Source organism: Phragmites australis, chromosome 11 (assembly GCF_958298935.1).
Source record: "Phragmites australis chromosome 11, lpPhrAust1.1, whole genome shotgun sequence".
Lineage (NCBI taxonomy): Eukaryota > Viridiplantae > Streptophyta > Magnoliopsida > Poales > Poaceae > Phragmites > Phragmites australis.
In genome coordinates, this window is record NC_084931.1 from 29,698,167 (window position 1) to 29,715,117 (window position 16,951).

General features: G+C 40.2%; 1 protein-coding gene and 1 long non-coding RNA gene across 6 annotated transcripts; one reads left to right on the forward strand and one right to left on the reverse strand.

The window, feature by feature from the left end:
• The first annotated feature begins 8,920 nt into the window (after nt 1-8,920).
• On the forward strand, nt 8,921-12,713 carry LOC133884617 (low-temperature-induced cysteine proteinase-like). The gene is made up of 6 exons (XM_062324091.1): nt 8,921-9,603; nt 10,947-11,182; nt 11,282-11,422; nt 11,512-11,943; nt 12,178-12,301; nt 12,427-12,713. Exons 1-5 carry the CDS (start codon nt 9,129-9,131, stop codon nt 12,274-12,276), a joined length of 1,383 nt encoding a protein of 460 aa, XP_062180075.1. The 5' UTR covers nt 8,921-9,128; the 3' UTR covers nt 12,277-12,301; nt 12,427-12,713.
• LOC133884618 (uncharacterized) lies at nt 12,612-15,664 on the reverse strand. 5 transcript variants are annotated; one of them, XR_009903145.1, is made up of 4 exons: nt 14,038-15,664; nt 13,791-13,943; nt 13,582-13,646; nt 12,612-12,729 (listed from the first exon to the last, which is right to left on the reverse strand). It is a non-coding gene; the product is annotated as an uncharacterized LOC133884618 (long non-coding RNA). The 5 variants fall into 5 exon arrangements; XR_009903142.1 differs by having other exon boundaries at nt 13,582-13,943; XR_009903144.1 differs by lacking the exon at nt 12,612-12,729 and having other exon boundaries at nt 13,306-13,943; nt 14,038-14,937; nt 15,144-15,664.
• Nucleotides 15,665-16,951: the final 1,287 nt, after the last annotated feature.

Consider the following 16,951-nt stretch of genomic DNA (forward strand, 5'->3'; position numbering starts at 1 on the left):
CACGGCTTGTGAAACAGCACCCTTCACTTCACCGTGAATCTCCTCCCAAACAGTGAAACAGATCAAGCAACCAGCTGCATCCATGGCCTTATTGACGTCGACAGAAACATCAAACATCCTCTGAGAAGTCCAACATCCGGATCACCAAGTCCAGAAGAAACGCATTGCAGCCTTTTCTTTCCGGACATTATCAAGCAGTCACGTCATAAACCGAGCACAATCTCAGTTGGCTACGGTTTTACGATGGAACCTGCTCACTCGGATTGCTGTCTCGACACCAGCCGCGGTGGGTTCACTCTTTTAATAATAGATGTACATAGTTAAAAAAAATATTCGATAATCAAGCTAGATTATATATTTGGGTTATCATAAGTTAATTGAGTTTTGAAATAGGGGAGTGTGATAGTGAGAAAATGTTCAGGAAAATCTGAATAGTATGTTGAGTGAGAATACAACACATAATTTAAAAAATTAATAACTATTGACATCTACATCTATTCTATATGATATATAGTATTTTTAAAAAAAATTAGATATATAGATGTACACATATACATAACGTAGACCTACCACTGGACACAATGCTTACATTTATAAGATGACTACGTATATTTTTCACGCACTATTGGTCCATAGATCAGAAGTTCACTTCCTTGTAGAAAAAAAAAATCAAGTGTGGCTTGACGCAGAGCCGACTCCCAAAAAACAGACTCCCTCACCCATCTCGTTATGAATAGACATCTTTTAAATATAACTATGTGATCAATTATCAAGGGTTGTATCTATCGAGAAAGGGTATCTCGCTAATAGATATGTCATCTTATCATATCCATTTAACATAATAAATATGTAAACATTATCATCAATGAAAACAAGCAATAGTTCTTTCTGCTCTCTATTATCTCTATCTTCTATCAACTCACAATACGTTATCAGCACAAAGCTCACCACTCCGCTAATTAGGCCGCATGAATAACGGTAAGCATTGCCATGGTTTCATCATCTCAAAGAGATCATCGTTCTGCGTCTGGAAGATGGTGAGTGGCCAAGGTGCTGCAACATATCGGCCACCGATTACACCATTCGTAGGTCGATCTTAAATAGAAGGCAAACAATGATGGACGAACATTAGAGAAAGCGATTGATCACCAATCGGAAAAGAACACAAGTGGCTCGAAGGCCGTTGCACAGAAGAAGAAGAAGAACGAGGCACGAAGGCATCATTGATTCCGCTAGGGACACATCAACAGAGTAAGAACATTACAAGATAAGCATCAAGGCGTTCTTGCGCTCAAAGACTATGCCGTATATCTTTTTCCTCCACTTTGATTGAGGACACCATCTTCAACAGCGTCTCTCACCCTTCTCTGTCGCTGGCACGCACGGATCAGAGCCCTCGCCGGTCTCCACGCACCTCCACGCGCTTCTCTGCTGGCATCCCACGCGAGACCCCTCACCGGCCAGCGTGAGACACCACCGGCACTCACGCTCATTCATGCGGCTCACGCTCATTCATGCGGCGCCATCCATTGGCCACCTAGCCACCTCATCGGTAGGGGCTGCCGCCCTGGCGGCGGTAGTAGCAGCCATGCCAAGGCCCACTCGCCAACCTCTTGCCTCATCCCTGTCCAACCCTCATCTAGCAATGAGATTTAGGGATGGGGATGCCATTTCCAATGATGGATCTAGCGGCGGAGGTCACCACGTCTCAACGCGTGCCTCTACATGTGCCTTCACCCGCCGACCTACGCCACCGTGCGAACCACCACCGATCCCAATAGGTGCCTCTGCGCGCACGGCTCGATCGGCTACTCTACGCTAGTAGCACGTAACAGCGGCCGGCCTCGATATCCACGACCATGCCACCGTGGCGGGCTTTGGCCCCATGGTCGGACCATCCTTCACCGTCGGTGCCACTACGTCGACCTTCTTCACCGCGGTCGTGCCATACTCCAACTGGGTTGGGACCACAGACATGGCAGACCTAATCCCCTTCACCTTTGCTGCAAACAGCGCCACCATGGCAGCAAGCCACGGTATCCCATCGACCTTCACCACCTCCTCCTCACCGGCTCCACCGATGAAGCCCACGGAGAGGACGGTGGCGCCCACCGGCATTGCTTCGGTGCCCGACCCCGACAGATTCACTCGGATCTCTTCGAGCCATGGTGGCACTACAAGGTGGCGACACGATGACTCAGGGATGCGACAGCGCGAACCACCCTTCGGCGGTGGGGGCGCACAGTGAAGAGAAGGGCCAAAAGGTTGGATCCAACCCTAACCGCCGACCTCTTCTTATATATGGGGCGAGGAGGGGAGCCCGCATGGTCCTGATTTACTTGGCCTTGCGCGAAAAGAAAAGAAAAAAAACCTCTCCTGGTGGTTTGGGCCGGGAATTAAAGGGCTTCGACCCAAATTCATTTTTAGGCCTCATACAAATTTTCAATGGCTAGCTATTTCCATTCAAGCCCTCTAGGTCCCAATAAATAGCTCATATAAATAGTGTTGTATGTATTATTTCTGTTATTATAATTGTATCAATTTATGTACCTTTATGAATAAGCATTTCTAGACCCAATGAGTGCTAGATTTACAACATGTTTCATGTGTTTGTATCTCCACATTCCCAAAAACATGTCTTTGCCATTCCATACTTTTAAATTCTTGCAATTTACTTTTATATTGCAATTGATTACTCTCATTTAAACCCAAAATTGCTTCATAAAAGCACAAAATGCTTAATTAAAAGTAGACTTTAATGTAGAATTTTAAATGATTGCCTCCATTTAGTATTTGTGAAACACAAGGTAATAGAACAATAGCATCTACTGCATATTTGCAGATTATCCACTATTACTGTGAGGTCTACATATTATCATTTTGACTTAATGATTACCTTGAACGTGTCCTTTTAAATATTCTACTTAGCATAACATAAGGTAATAATAACATAAGTATCTACTGATAAATATTAGATTATACCTCCTACTACTGCGATATCTACACCATATTTGGTGATTACCTTTAACGTGTTAGCTACATCATTTGAGGTATACACTATGTACTTCAAATTTCAACTTGATTTTACAAATTATGCATAATTATTACAACATTATCATGATGATTTTTAATTTACTTATAGTAAATTAATCAAATCTATGATCAAATTCATATATGATACAATGACTAACTAAGAGTTTGATGAACTCACGCTTGATGGTCACAATTATCCAATGTTGGCAATGGACTTCAAGGTCAGTTTTACATCCCGTAGAATAGTAGCGACTTATTAACCTCCTCAGGAGAGAGATCCATTGCTACCAGATCAAGTTAAATTATTTATACATAATAAGACATCATATCCATCCGGATCTCAAATCTGAGTATCTGATAATTGAAGAAAATCTAAGCACTATATGGCTAGCTCTTAAAACCATATAAGAAAGACAATCATTCTGCCTGATGTAAGTCATGAATGGTCACATCTCTGACTCCAGGATTTCAAATCAATCGACGATTATAATCATGTTGTTCATCAAATATGTTTCAAGTTGCATTTTTGCGAAAAAGATAGTACCAAGTTATTCTAACTTAATCCATATATTACTTTATGCCGAAAAATGATGAACTCCTTCTAAGAAATCATCATTAGCGTCCAATCGATTGTTGCTCCTTTACCTGAAATACATGCTAATATCAGAAATAACAAGTTCAATGACTCTCTTAGACATCATCCAAAGATCTTCAATGGTAAATGCAAACGCAATAAAGAAGCAGAAGCCCTATGCACCGGATCAGAATAAAGGCATTTATAGACTCAAACTTGACAAATCTATTGTTTGTCGCAAGTGTGGATGCTACAAGCACTCCGCTAAAAATTACCGCACCCCGAGATATTTAATTGATCTATATATACAATTTGTAGGACGTAATCAACCTACTCAAGAACAAAGATTTGAAGTACACTTTAATCTTCAAACTAACTCCACCAAAGAGACTAGTTGTTCACAACAAGTTCCACAAGAATCAAGTAACAACCAGACACTCTAGCAGCCAAAAAACCCCATGAGCATGGAGAACATGTTTGTTGAATTTGCTTTGCCCGATATGTTTGAAGACCTTATTTAGTCTCCCAATTCCAAAGATATCATATTATCTATATCCTAATAAATATTGTGTCAGCACTTATGATACTACATAAAGTTTGTATGTATTCTATATATCTGATAATAATTTCATATTAAATTCTTCATTTCTATATATAGATTTCTATAGAAGTCAATCCGATAGAGGAGAAAATATGCCTTGTGAACAATTTCACCACAAATTTTATACTTAGTGAAACAAAATATTTTCAAACTCTTACAAAGAGATAACGAAATATTTTGACAATCGTTGGACGTGATGTAATACTTGTTGACTCCGATCGTGCTATAATTACTCTCCCTATGGATACTGAAGTCATAATCGATGATACTCTATTGTATCCCGATTCAACCCGTACCCTAATAAGTTACAGAGATATCTCTCAAAAATCTATGATGACAATAAAAGAGGAATTTATCCTCTTAATCAACGGATATGACAAGCTTCTCTATGCACCATATAGATTGTATTATACATATATTAAACTTGTATCACATATTGCATATAAAATAATTTTTCTATTTTGATTAAATCAAGACTTGACATGATTGTCTTGGTCACTCTACCTTAGAGATGATGGAAAAAATTATTAACAATTATATTGATCATAGTAACAAATCCCAAAATCTTCAGATTTGTGTGCACCGCATGTCATAGGGAATTTAATTTTAAGACACTTCTACCTTAAAATTCATAATGCACCACCCATTTTCTGAACGCATTCAAAAACATACATGTGGCTCTATTCAGTAACTTTATAGACCATCTAGTTACTCTATAATGCTAATTGATGCATCTTAAAAATAGTCCCACATATATGCCTTATACACAAGACATAACACTTTTTCCAAACTCATTGATAAAATAATTAAAATTAGAGCAAATTATTCTAGACGCGGGATTAAATCCATTCACATGAATAATGATGTTCCTTAATGTGCATTCAATTATTATTTGATTTTGGGTACTATTGCATTAAGTACCATATGTGCACATTCATAATGGTCTAGCTGAATCTCTCATAAAAAGAATCAAATTATTTGCATGACTAACCATAAAATTATAATTTGCCAATATTTTGTTGGTGACATTCGGCTTTACATACCGCATCATTAAAAAAATTCATCTAACTGCAATCATGCGGCTCCCTCTGTTGCAATTAGTATGTAGAAATTTAGCCTCAGTCAAGTATTTCTTATCTGTGAATCGGTTACATTCTATACGTGCCGATATCACTACCCTACAACATACATCAAAGGACATTAATGATCTATATGAGGTATAGTTATCCGTCAATTATATAATACCTTGTGTCCCTCACAGGGGACATATTCATTGCTCGTATGCTTATATTATTTTGAGGACAATTCATGGTATTATGGGGAAATTAATACCACAAAGAATACCATAAATATAAGAGAATGTCATACACGTTTATATTCAGTCTTCATATCCACGTAACAGAGATCTGAACTCTTACTAAGAACATCTTGTATTTGCAACATATTACAAATAATCAGACAGATGTGTTTACTCGTTATAAATATGTCATCAAATCCGATTCCCGCTATTAATGTGCCAGAAAGAGTGGAGGTACATAACAAAACCACTCAACTCTCAAATAAAAATAAGAGATGGAGAAGTATGGTCACAAAGGGATACAACTTCTTACGAGCATTCTTATAAACATGAGAGAACATCCTCAAAAACAGTAAATACAAATCAATATCAAGTTGATAGACACCTTATGGATATTCACCATTTAAACACATATGGATATTCAACATCCAAATGTCCAGCACATATGTGTACATAAATTCAAGCGCTGGGTCATGGGAACACCCTGGCTCCATTATTTTGAAAAATACATGGAGTTAAATAGGATAATATTTTCACAAACTATATTGATTCCATAAAATCAATAAATACCAAAGACTATAAATTATCAGGATATATATTTCTTATCAAAATGGCCGTACACCTTCAATTGGATCCAGACCAAAAGTCCTAGTCAGAGTGCTTTAGCACTCAAATTAGTCAAACCAAAGGTGGTAATCAAAGATGGCCAGATGGGCCAGTCGGGCCAGGCCGGCCCGGCACAGCCCGATAGGCCCGGATACTGTAATGAGTGGTGTCGTGCCGGCCCTCGGCCCACAGCACGTCCCGTGAAGCATAGTACCGTGCCGGGCCGACCCGGGCACGGTTGCGGCACGACAGGCCATACTGGGTCGCTGGGCGGTGGGGCTAGGCGGCGGGGCAGGGGTGGCATGACCGGGCAGGGTGGGGAGCTCTCGGGCGGAGCGGCAGGGCAGGGCAGGGTCGGCGGGCGGGGTGGGACGGGGACGGCAGGGGCGGGCTGCCAGGGTAGGGCAGGGACGATGGGGCAGGGGCGAGTGGCGGTCGGGGCGGGGGCATACAGCACGGTGAGGTAGGGCGAGGCGGGGCGGGGTGGCGCAGCGAGGTGGCTCAGGGGCGACGCAAGGGTGGGGTGGCGAGGCGGCGCAGGGGCGGGGGCCCGATACGGGGTGAGGTGGGTCGTGCCCGTGCCTAGGTCATGCTCGTGCTGGCCCGTCTAAACCGGGTCGTGCCGTGCCGGTCCACCGTGCCGAGGCGTCGACCCAGGCACGACCCGGCCCATCTACATTCGTGCCTGGGCCGTGCCTGGGCCATGCTTACAGTGCCGTGCCTCGGGCCGGTCAAGTAGGCACAGCTCAATTGGCCATCTTTAGTGGTAATTAAGGAGAATCACTTTTACTCAACAACACGATGTCTTCCCTACGGAAGCAAAACAAATTATCATTCCATAAGGTGGTAAAATAACGAGGCTTGTAGCACAAGGGTTCACGTGGAGGCCCGAAATCAATTACGATGCTATATACCCCATGATATGTGTGGAAATTATGTTCTCATATTCAATGTCTTTGGCAGATCAAATGAATTGGATAGGTTTGAACATGTAAGTCCCTAATAGATTTCATATTCTAAATCTAAATACAAATTGTAATATATATTGTGTATATCTTAAAATCACTCAATGACTTCAAACAGTTAAGTTGATTGTGGAATAACTGACTAAATGAGTTCCTTCTATATAAACGTTACTCCAACTACAATGATTACATATGTGTGTTCATAATGAAATCTCAATTGGATTTGTATTATCTCCTGTTGTATGCAACAATCTTAAGGCGGAATTTGAGATTAATGATTTGGGTAAAACCAAATTTCGCTTGAGTCTACAACTTAAGCGTATTACTTCAAAAATATTTATCCATTAATCTATTAATATCCAAATCATATTGGATAATCATATCCATAAAAAAACTTATAGTCATCAAATTCCTAAATATGAATCAAGACCCATTCATACCTTAGATTGACGATGAGAAGATATTGAACCTTAAGTTCTATATCTTAGTACCATCAAAACGCTTATATATCTTGCAAATCGCAACATGACTGATATTGTATTTACAGATAACTTGCTAGCTTAAATAGCACAGCTCCAACAACACTATTAAGTGGGAGTCAAAGATAATATCTGCAAATATTTTTATGACATCAAAAATCTAGAGTTATTCTATCAGAAAAATCTAGATACGATCATAGTGGGATATTCTGACACTGGATATATAATTGATCATCGTAACGTCATATCACAGACTGATTTTACGATGATATAGCATTCTCATAGGAGTCATCAAAATAGATTTTAGAGGATATTTCCACCTATTATTCTGAAATATCATATACATATGTATGACTTCGCAGAATGATCAACCACATACAATAGTCATATGGTATTGGTTCTATTGAATCATCAACTATTATTTAAAAGATAATACTTCTTGTGTTGCTTAGATATAAACATGTTATATAAAGAGCAATATAACAAAACATATTTCCCCTAAATTATTCTATCGTCATGAATTACAAAATAATGGATAGATAGAAATCTCGCAAACTAAATCATATGATAACCTAGCCAATCGATTTATTCACTAAGTCCTTATCAACTTTCATATTCCAAAATGTATTCATGGAATTGTTATGCGGTGACTACAAGATTTACAAGGTTCAGGAGGAGTTGATATCTGAATAATAACTTATTCATATTATATTGCACTCTTTTTTTTATGATTTTTTTTATAGATCTTCTCATATAAGGTTTTAATGATGCAATATCTAGCTTATCCCTCCTATTTTTTAAAGAGATTTTTGAAGGTTTTAATATGATCCATAGATCATAATTATTGTTATATAAACTCACCAATAAGTTTTTTCCTACCTAGGCTTCTCATATGAGTATATAATGAGACAATTATTAATATATGTTATATTATTTTCTCCTTACATTTTTTCATTAAATTTTAAAAAAGTTTTCATAACATATCAACATATTATTTTCTCCTTATATTTTCCCACAGGATTTTAGAGGGGTTTTTAATAAGAAATTACCACTGAAATAATTGATCAATAGGAAGTGTTATGGATAGACATATTTTAAATGTAGTCATGTGATCAATTATCGAGAATTATGACTATTAAAAATTACATTTTCAATAAATATATCCTCTCATCGTATCTATTCAACGTATATAAATATATAAATATTCTCAACAATAAAAACAAACAATAATTCTTTGGGCTCCTTGTTATCTCTATCTACTATCTACTCGCAATACATCCATTCTACCGACTCCACGTGTGTCACGCCCTGACTAATCTGCCTCCTCTGATCGCTCGGTTCGCCGGCCCAAGAAAACAAGTCGCCCCTGTCCTCGTCCATCGTTAGCTCCAATCGATCAGCCAATCAGCCGTTTGCCTTGCGCTTCCAGTGCTCTCGTCTTCTCCATTCTTCTCCGCTCCCCAGAGTCCAAACCAAATCGCAAACCCTACTTGAACTACGCTTCTCTGGTCCTAACCAAAACACACCAGAGGCGGCAGAGGAGTGCTGCCGGACGAGCGGGGGAGTCGCCAAAATGCCCGCCGCCTCCTACCTCCTCCTACCCCTGCTGCTGCTCTCCGCTTCGACCGCTGCCGGCGCGGCGGCGGCTGCTGCTGCCACAGCCGGCGCCGAGAACCTATCGGCGTACGAGGCGCTGTTCGATGCGTGGTGCGCGGAGCACGGGAGGTCCTACGCCACGCCCGAGGAGCGCGCGGCGCGGCTCGCGGCGTTCGCGGGCAACGCGGCCTTCGTGGCGGCGCACAACGCCAACGCCGCCTATTCGTCCAGGTCCTACACGCTCGCGCTCAACGCCTTCGCGGACCTGACGCACGACGAGTTCCGCGCCGCGCGCCTCGGCCGCCTCGCCGTCGGTCCAGAAGGGGCGGCGCTCGGGCACGGCGGCGGCGTGTCGTACCGGGGCCTCGGCGGCGGCGGCGGAGCCGTCCCCGATGCGGTGGACTGGAGGCAGAGCGGCGCGGTCACCAAGGTCAAGGACCAGGGCAGCTGCGGTGAGCGCACCTATCTCTATCTGCTATACACTTACATTGCAATTTGCAAAGCTCATCCTTCTTACATCAGATTTATTGTTCCGATTGATTGTTGAGAATATTGTTGGAAACTAATAGGTTAGCAGCACATGAAAAATTGATGATTTACCACCCAAAACTTTGGCCCCTTTGATTATAATGCCACCCAAGTCAATGACATGGGACCGTCTGAGTCTATGATTGTCGGTCAGAGTGGCAAATAAGCTCATTTTTAGCGGTGACAAATCATCATTTGGCCCGCTTTGCCTCTTTTAGTGTTTCTCATCCTGTCCATTTAGAAAATCTTGGAAAATTTTATGTGGTGTGACACCAATCGACTTTAAACATTTTGTGTACAGGACTGTTTGCAATTTTACTGACTAGAATTTCAATCTGTATTTTGCTTGGACTGTTTGCAATTTTACTGACTAGAATTTCAAGCTGTATTTTGCTTTAGTCATTTGAGCTTTTTCCAGCACGAGATTCAAATGCCATAAGCTTCACTATGCTTGGAGTGAAGAAGGTGTTGTAGTGAATGCCTAGCCACCTGTACTGTCCATAGAACTTGATCGAATCCTCTGCGACAACTAAATAAATCAGAGATCAAGAGTTGCACCTCTAGTTTCATATGATATTCATCTAGAAAGGGTTTCCTGTGAGATTCGGCTTCATGGCTTAGGCCTGTTTGATCCAGCTGTGGCATTTAGAAAAGCTGATTCTGGATTGTGAATTTTAAAAAGCTGATTGTGAGATTAGCGTTGGATTCTAGTTATAAAACCAGATTTTGATTCTCATAATCGCTTTCCAGAATCCAAAATCAAAAGCTGAAACAAACAGGGCCTTAGTGATCTGTCAAACTTTTATAGCTGTCATTCCTGTTTACAGTGTTCTGCATTAAAGAATTTCTTATATGGATATATTTAGCTTCTTGCTATTGAAATCGATGTGCATGTTTTCAATATGCTTGGCACTTTGGCCTTTATGGCTTGCATAATAATTTGTAAATATCAATGCTCTTGCTTACCGCAATCCAGTGTTCTAGGTTGGGATTATGTTAAAATACCTATGGTAATTAGAAAGATGCACATAGTAACGAGATTCACATAAGAACCTTCTCAGGAATCTTGTTTCGCAAGGTAGGAATAGGAGCAGCCAATTAGGAGTGATGCTTGACACAACATGATCTGTTTTTACAGTGCCTTGACTTGTATCCTGTTTCTGTTTCCTTTTGTTAAAGGGCCTTTAATAATATTTTTTCACTTTTAACTGTTGGTGCTACCCATTTCCAATTACTTTCAGTAAATGTGGTCTCGGTTGTTGTTCAGGTGCTTGTTGGAGCTTTTCTGCTACAGGTGCTATGGAAGGAATAAACAAAATCAAGACCGGCTCTCTGGCCAGCCTTTCTGAACAGGAGCTAATTGACTGTGACAGATCCTATAATAGCGGTTGTGGTGGTGGCCTCATGGATTATGCTTATAAGTTCGTGATTAAAAATGGTGGAATTGATACGGAGGATGATTACCCCTATCGTGAAGCAGATGGAACATGTAACAAGAACAAGGTAACATGGTGGTGTAGAAAATAACCTGCACAAAATGTTTAGATGCCTTTCACAATTTCACCGTGTCATGTTTATACTATGTTTTTGCTTATATTGCAGCTTAAAAGACGAGTCGTTAAAATTGATGGTTACAGTGATGTACCTTCCAACAATGAAGACTTGTTACTCCAGGCTGTTGCCCAGCAACCTGTTAGTGTAGGAATATGTGGCAGCGCTAGAGCATTTCAGCTATACTCTCAGGTACAAAGACAGAATTTGGTCTCTTCTCACTGACGTGTTCCAGAACAGTAACCATTTATTGTACTTCCTTCTAATATTTTCTTATGCAGGGTATCTTTGATGGTCCATGTCCAACATCTCTCGATCATGCTGTGTTAATCGTGGGTTATGGTTCTGAAGGTGGCAAGGATTACTGGATTGTGAAAAATTCGTGGGGTGAACGTTGGGGAATGAAGGGCTATATGCATATGCATCGAAACACTGACAATTCCAATGGTGTCTGCGGTATAAACCAGATGCCATCATTTCCTACAAAAACAAGCCCGAATCCTCCTCCTCCACCAAGCCCAGGTCCAATGAAATGCAGCGTGCTTACCTACTGCCCTGAAGGATCCACCTGTTGTTGCTCCTGGCGCATCTTGGGATTTTGCCTTTCCTGGAGCTGCTGCGGACTAGACAATGCAGTTTGCTGCAAGGATAACCATTATTGCTGCCCCCATGACTATCCTATTTGTGATACAGTTCGCAATCAGTGCTTAAAGGTACATACAATATATTTTTATGGGTTCAGTTGAGCTTTAGTCATGTTTGTGATTGGGGTCTGACCTACCTGAGAGTTTGGTGTGGATTGTTCAAATTTTTACATAAGTTTCTACCTTTATTTGATTACATATTATTTTCAGCTTTTAACTCACTGTTAGAGCTCCAGGAATTAGGAGTAAAACATGCACATAACTGTGTATTCGAACTGAGTATTTGATTAATTATGATTTCAGGCCAAGGGCAACTTAACTGGTATAGAAGGAATTGGGAGGAAACAGTCTTTCTCTAAAGTTCCTTCTTGGAATGGTTTGTTGGAACTGCTGGATCAATGATCATATAATCAGTGATGGATGGAAGGTAAGATTAAATAAACTTGCTTTAGTAAGCACTGTTATCTTTGACATCCATATCTTAAGGCAATACATCCTTCAATTCTTATTCTTTCATGTGTGCTGACCTTCTCTGTTTCTCCAACAATACAGATCTCAGCAAGCTCTTGTACAAGCAGTAGGCCTAGTCTAGCTGCCTTATCCCTGCCGTCTTCTTGCAGACTCTAGCTCTAAGTTGGTTGTCTTGCACAGAGATGTTCAGATTTGCCATGTATTTGTGAACCATACTCTGGAGTGAAATACATGATTGTACATGTCAGACTTGTTCTAGCCTATCAATTTATTAGAGAGCCGCTGCACGGATGATTTCGTTTCGCTGAATTTGTACCACAATTGAGGACCAGACCTAATAAATATATTTGTGTAAAGTGTACTTCTCCCATTTTTGTGGTTATGCTACAGAAGCATGAAACACGAGCAACAATGTCAGCTAATGAAGTAGCCATGTAGTGCTTAGAATATAAGTTTTTTTTTACGATTTATGTCATTATAAATATTACTATTTTGAATATTTGGAAATATATTATTATAAATCTAATAAAATTGGATTTAGATTCGTAATAACTTGGATCTAATTTCACAAGATCCATAATAACATGGATCCAATTTTAGAATATTTATAATGACATGTTTCTGAATACAGAAAGTGCAGTGTTATATTTTAAAATGTGATATTTATAATGGTATAAATTAAAAAAACTAGATTATATGTCAGCGAATGAAGTAGCCTTGTGGTAGCTAGTTCCTTCTTCTACTTAGTAATGTGCTCGTGTGTTGCAACGGTTAAAAATATGACACTCAATATATAGTTTTTTTCCCCTAAGGGCGATTCTATTTATGCAATGATTACATGTCAGAGCTTCATATGATCAAAATGTGTTTGAACACTTTCTCAAATGCAAGATACTATTTCGATCCAATTCAAATCTCAATTTAAGAAGAAAACAAAGAATCGATTCAAACCATGCAAGGATTACATATAATCACTTCAAAACTGTTATTATACAATTTCAGACTATTTATAGAAAAACCACACAATCCAAGGTGATATTTTGGCATTTGGCATATTTCAAAATCTTATACTATTGTGTAATTATAATCAAACAGGCATTTTTGGCATCCACTTTAAGGACATAGGCAACACTAAAAAAAGAACAAACTGCGCTTCCTACTGTTTCATGCTACTGAGAACAAATTGACCAAACAAAAGAAATAAACTCATCATTGTCCAGAAAGAATATTGCTCACATATTCTACGTGGGTCTGATGCTCTGATAAAACCCTTCCATCTGTCAATGCCAAGGCAGAGGTTCCTGAAGCGCTCGATGTACGGAGAGAAGAATTACCGGCCAACACAATGTACATGCGCATTGTCAAGCAGGATAGATATATATCATCACAATTAAAAAACACAATAAGACAAACAAAAACCAAAGTGGTGTGATGTCGTTGATTACTCCATGTCGTTGCGTTCGTTGAGTCAACGTCACGCAGCACCATGTAGAGGACCTACAACGCCTGCCACGTGATGACGGTGGAGTATCCTGCTATGAGCATCATCAGCTGCTGCAGACCGACCGTTGATCACCACCGTGCACTTCATCTCTTTCCTGCAAATTCACCTAGTGTCTTACTGTCATCTGTTCAGTGATTGCCATGGGAGAAGAGAAGCATTTCTTGCTTTTTTGGAGACGTAGTGTTTACCTTTTTACCAGATCCTAGAGGGGTGCTTGTCGCCAGAGAGGGTGATCTTGAATTTTGCGCAATTTTGCGTTCACTCGCATTACTGATGAGATCCTAACTCACCCAATATCCTCTCCATTGCATTCACTCATCGTATTACTAGCATTTACTTGCATCTCTAAACTATGTGAAAAACATGAATTTTATCAGATTTTCCTTGATGCTAAGTTGACTCCATGTCTCGATTGTGCTTCATATCCTGCATTGTTGAGTTTTTTTGGTTGAACTGATGGTACTTTCACATGCTAGAGCAAAAAAATACAAATAAATAAAATAAAATAAAATAAAAGATATTGCAATAGTCTTACATGAGAACATTTGGATGAAAATAGCTTACAAATGTTTTGGGCTTAGCTGAAGTCGATAACATCTTGTCAAGAAAATTACAATTTAGGCAGTCGATATCATCTTGTCAAGAAAATTACAATTTAGAGGCATAACCACATGATATATTCGAGACTTTAGGCCATTGCTTGACTGGAGATGAAGTATCTGCATGATCATGAATGTAATATTTATGTTAGCAACTGTAAAAGGGTACTCCAATTGGGCTCTTCTACCACATTGTTTCTTTAGCAATCTTTGAAATGACGCATGTAGAAACAAAATATTAAGATGGTTACTTACCACTTAACCATCAAGAGGAAGAGGGCACTTTCAAAAAATGAAAAGCAATTATATTGCCACATGTTGCTTACAGGGAATGTCTTGGCAAAGAATATAGAATAGTCAATTCTCCATAGACTGCTTTTCCTGAATGTATTTCTCTTCCTTGCCAACTCACGTCCTTCCACTGTTTAGATATCAAACTTGAAGTTCTTGATCAGGATATGTTGCATGCCAAAGAGCTTTTAGGGCTTCCTATTATCATTAGTATTGTTACTCATCAGGATTCAATAGACAGAGGAAAGAGTAGAATAAGCAGCAACATAACTATCCAGGTGCAGAAACTACTACCAAACTCAGTACTCAATAGTAACATTTTGCAAGAGCCACTAAGTTTCAGATCAGTCGTTTGATTGAAGCATACACCAATGTTACTCATCATAAAACTTGCAGGCAAATACCTTTGCATGTAATCATGGATTTGATTCCTTCCTGCAGCATTATGTCAGTGTAGTTTGATCCTATTTAGCAATCATTTGTTGCCCGTTGATGGCATTTGGATGATACTGAAGGCGAAGAACCTCAACCTAGGGAGGAACGACTCGATCACTCGAATAGAATTCTGACATGAAACAAACAAAGATGAGTAGATAATCCGGACAGGCAAACCAAGCCAAGAATTTTTCAAATGCTACGATCCATGTGTGCTACCGTGCTACCAACGATGATCAAGGTGGTTCATATGGTCATGAAATATTCTGAAAAGAAAATTATTAGATAAGATTGACATAATAAAATCAAGCATCCACCAATAGTTCCACTGATATATGGTGCATACAAAGAGAGAGAAAAACGAGAAGATGGGAGGTTTCAATTGATTTGGATATAGGACTTGAAGGTCCTTGCTTGACTTACACTCCACCATCTGCAACCAGGAATAAATATTTTTGTTCCATCTTTTGCCTCATAGAGAATATGCAGTAATTATTTTTTTCTAGAATACGCAGGAGACGTGCGTATCTTTGCATTAAGGAAGACCTGGAAGAAAGATCCGGAAGCAAGCCAAGTTTTGAGATTAGATACACAGACCCTTAGGTCCACAGAAGAAGAAAGAAAGAAGAAAGAGGGAAGAAATACAGTGAGATAAGCAACAGGAAATACAGGGATATAAGCAACAGGAAGTAGCCAGCTACAGCGCACTGCACAGATTATAAGATTGACTGAGAGCTACGCAAGTGAGACAGAAGCGTAGCTAGGTGAACCGCTCCGGTTGCGCACCATTGCTCCGCCGCACTCCAGATGGAAGTCGATATCGATGCGGTAGAAGAGCGGCTATTATTGAACACGATGTTGTTACGCGTGACCCAAATTGTCCAGGCAGCTAGGAGGATAAGAGAGTCCAGACCACGGCGCAGGTCCTTAACAACTCTACCTCTCAAGTCGAGCCACCAATCACAAAAAGACGGATGATCCAGAGGAGGTTGAACACCTAGGAGTCGCCACCAGATTTCCCTCGCCCAGACACACTGGAGAAGCAAGTGGTCCGTCGTCTCAGGAAGTTGGGAACAGAATGCACAAGAGCTATCCACCTGCAGACCGTGGCGCTGCCGACAATCTGCTGTCCACAACCTCCCTATCAAACCCTGCCAAGCAAAGAATTTCACCTTTCTGGGTGCCCAAGACTTCCAGATCATCTTGGCGCCAACGAAGAACTCGGAACCCTGGAAGAGCATCCTATATACAGAACGAGTCGAATACTCGCCAATTGCAGTCCACCTCCACACACAGTATAACAATTATAGTATCACAATCAAATTTTATACATAAATATTAAGGTTCTGAGTATAAAAAGTTACAAACCATACTTTATATTACAAACCTATCCTAACGGCCAATAAAACACAGCGGAAAGCAAAAAACCAAGCCACAAGTAGCGAGGGTGCGAACGTGACTCTTTAGACTACTCTTCATCCTTGGTTTCACCTTCGGCAAAATCGGCATCGATTTCTTCATCTAGATGACAGCAAGAGTGAGTACGAAAGGTACTCAACAAGCTCTATACTATTCAAGGGTAAGACTTTACAGTTTTGGTTTTAGCGTAAAACAGTTTTATGCAGGTATTCAATTATGTCATCTACTACAAACTTCAAAATAGTTTGAATAATTCAAAACAAGGTAACAAGTCGTATCTAAGGGTTTTTTCGGTCCTAGGAGAGACTACACCTCACTCTGCAGTCCCTATTATCACATCTGGTGTACCTGTAGTACC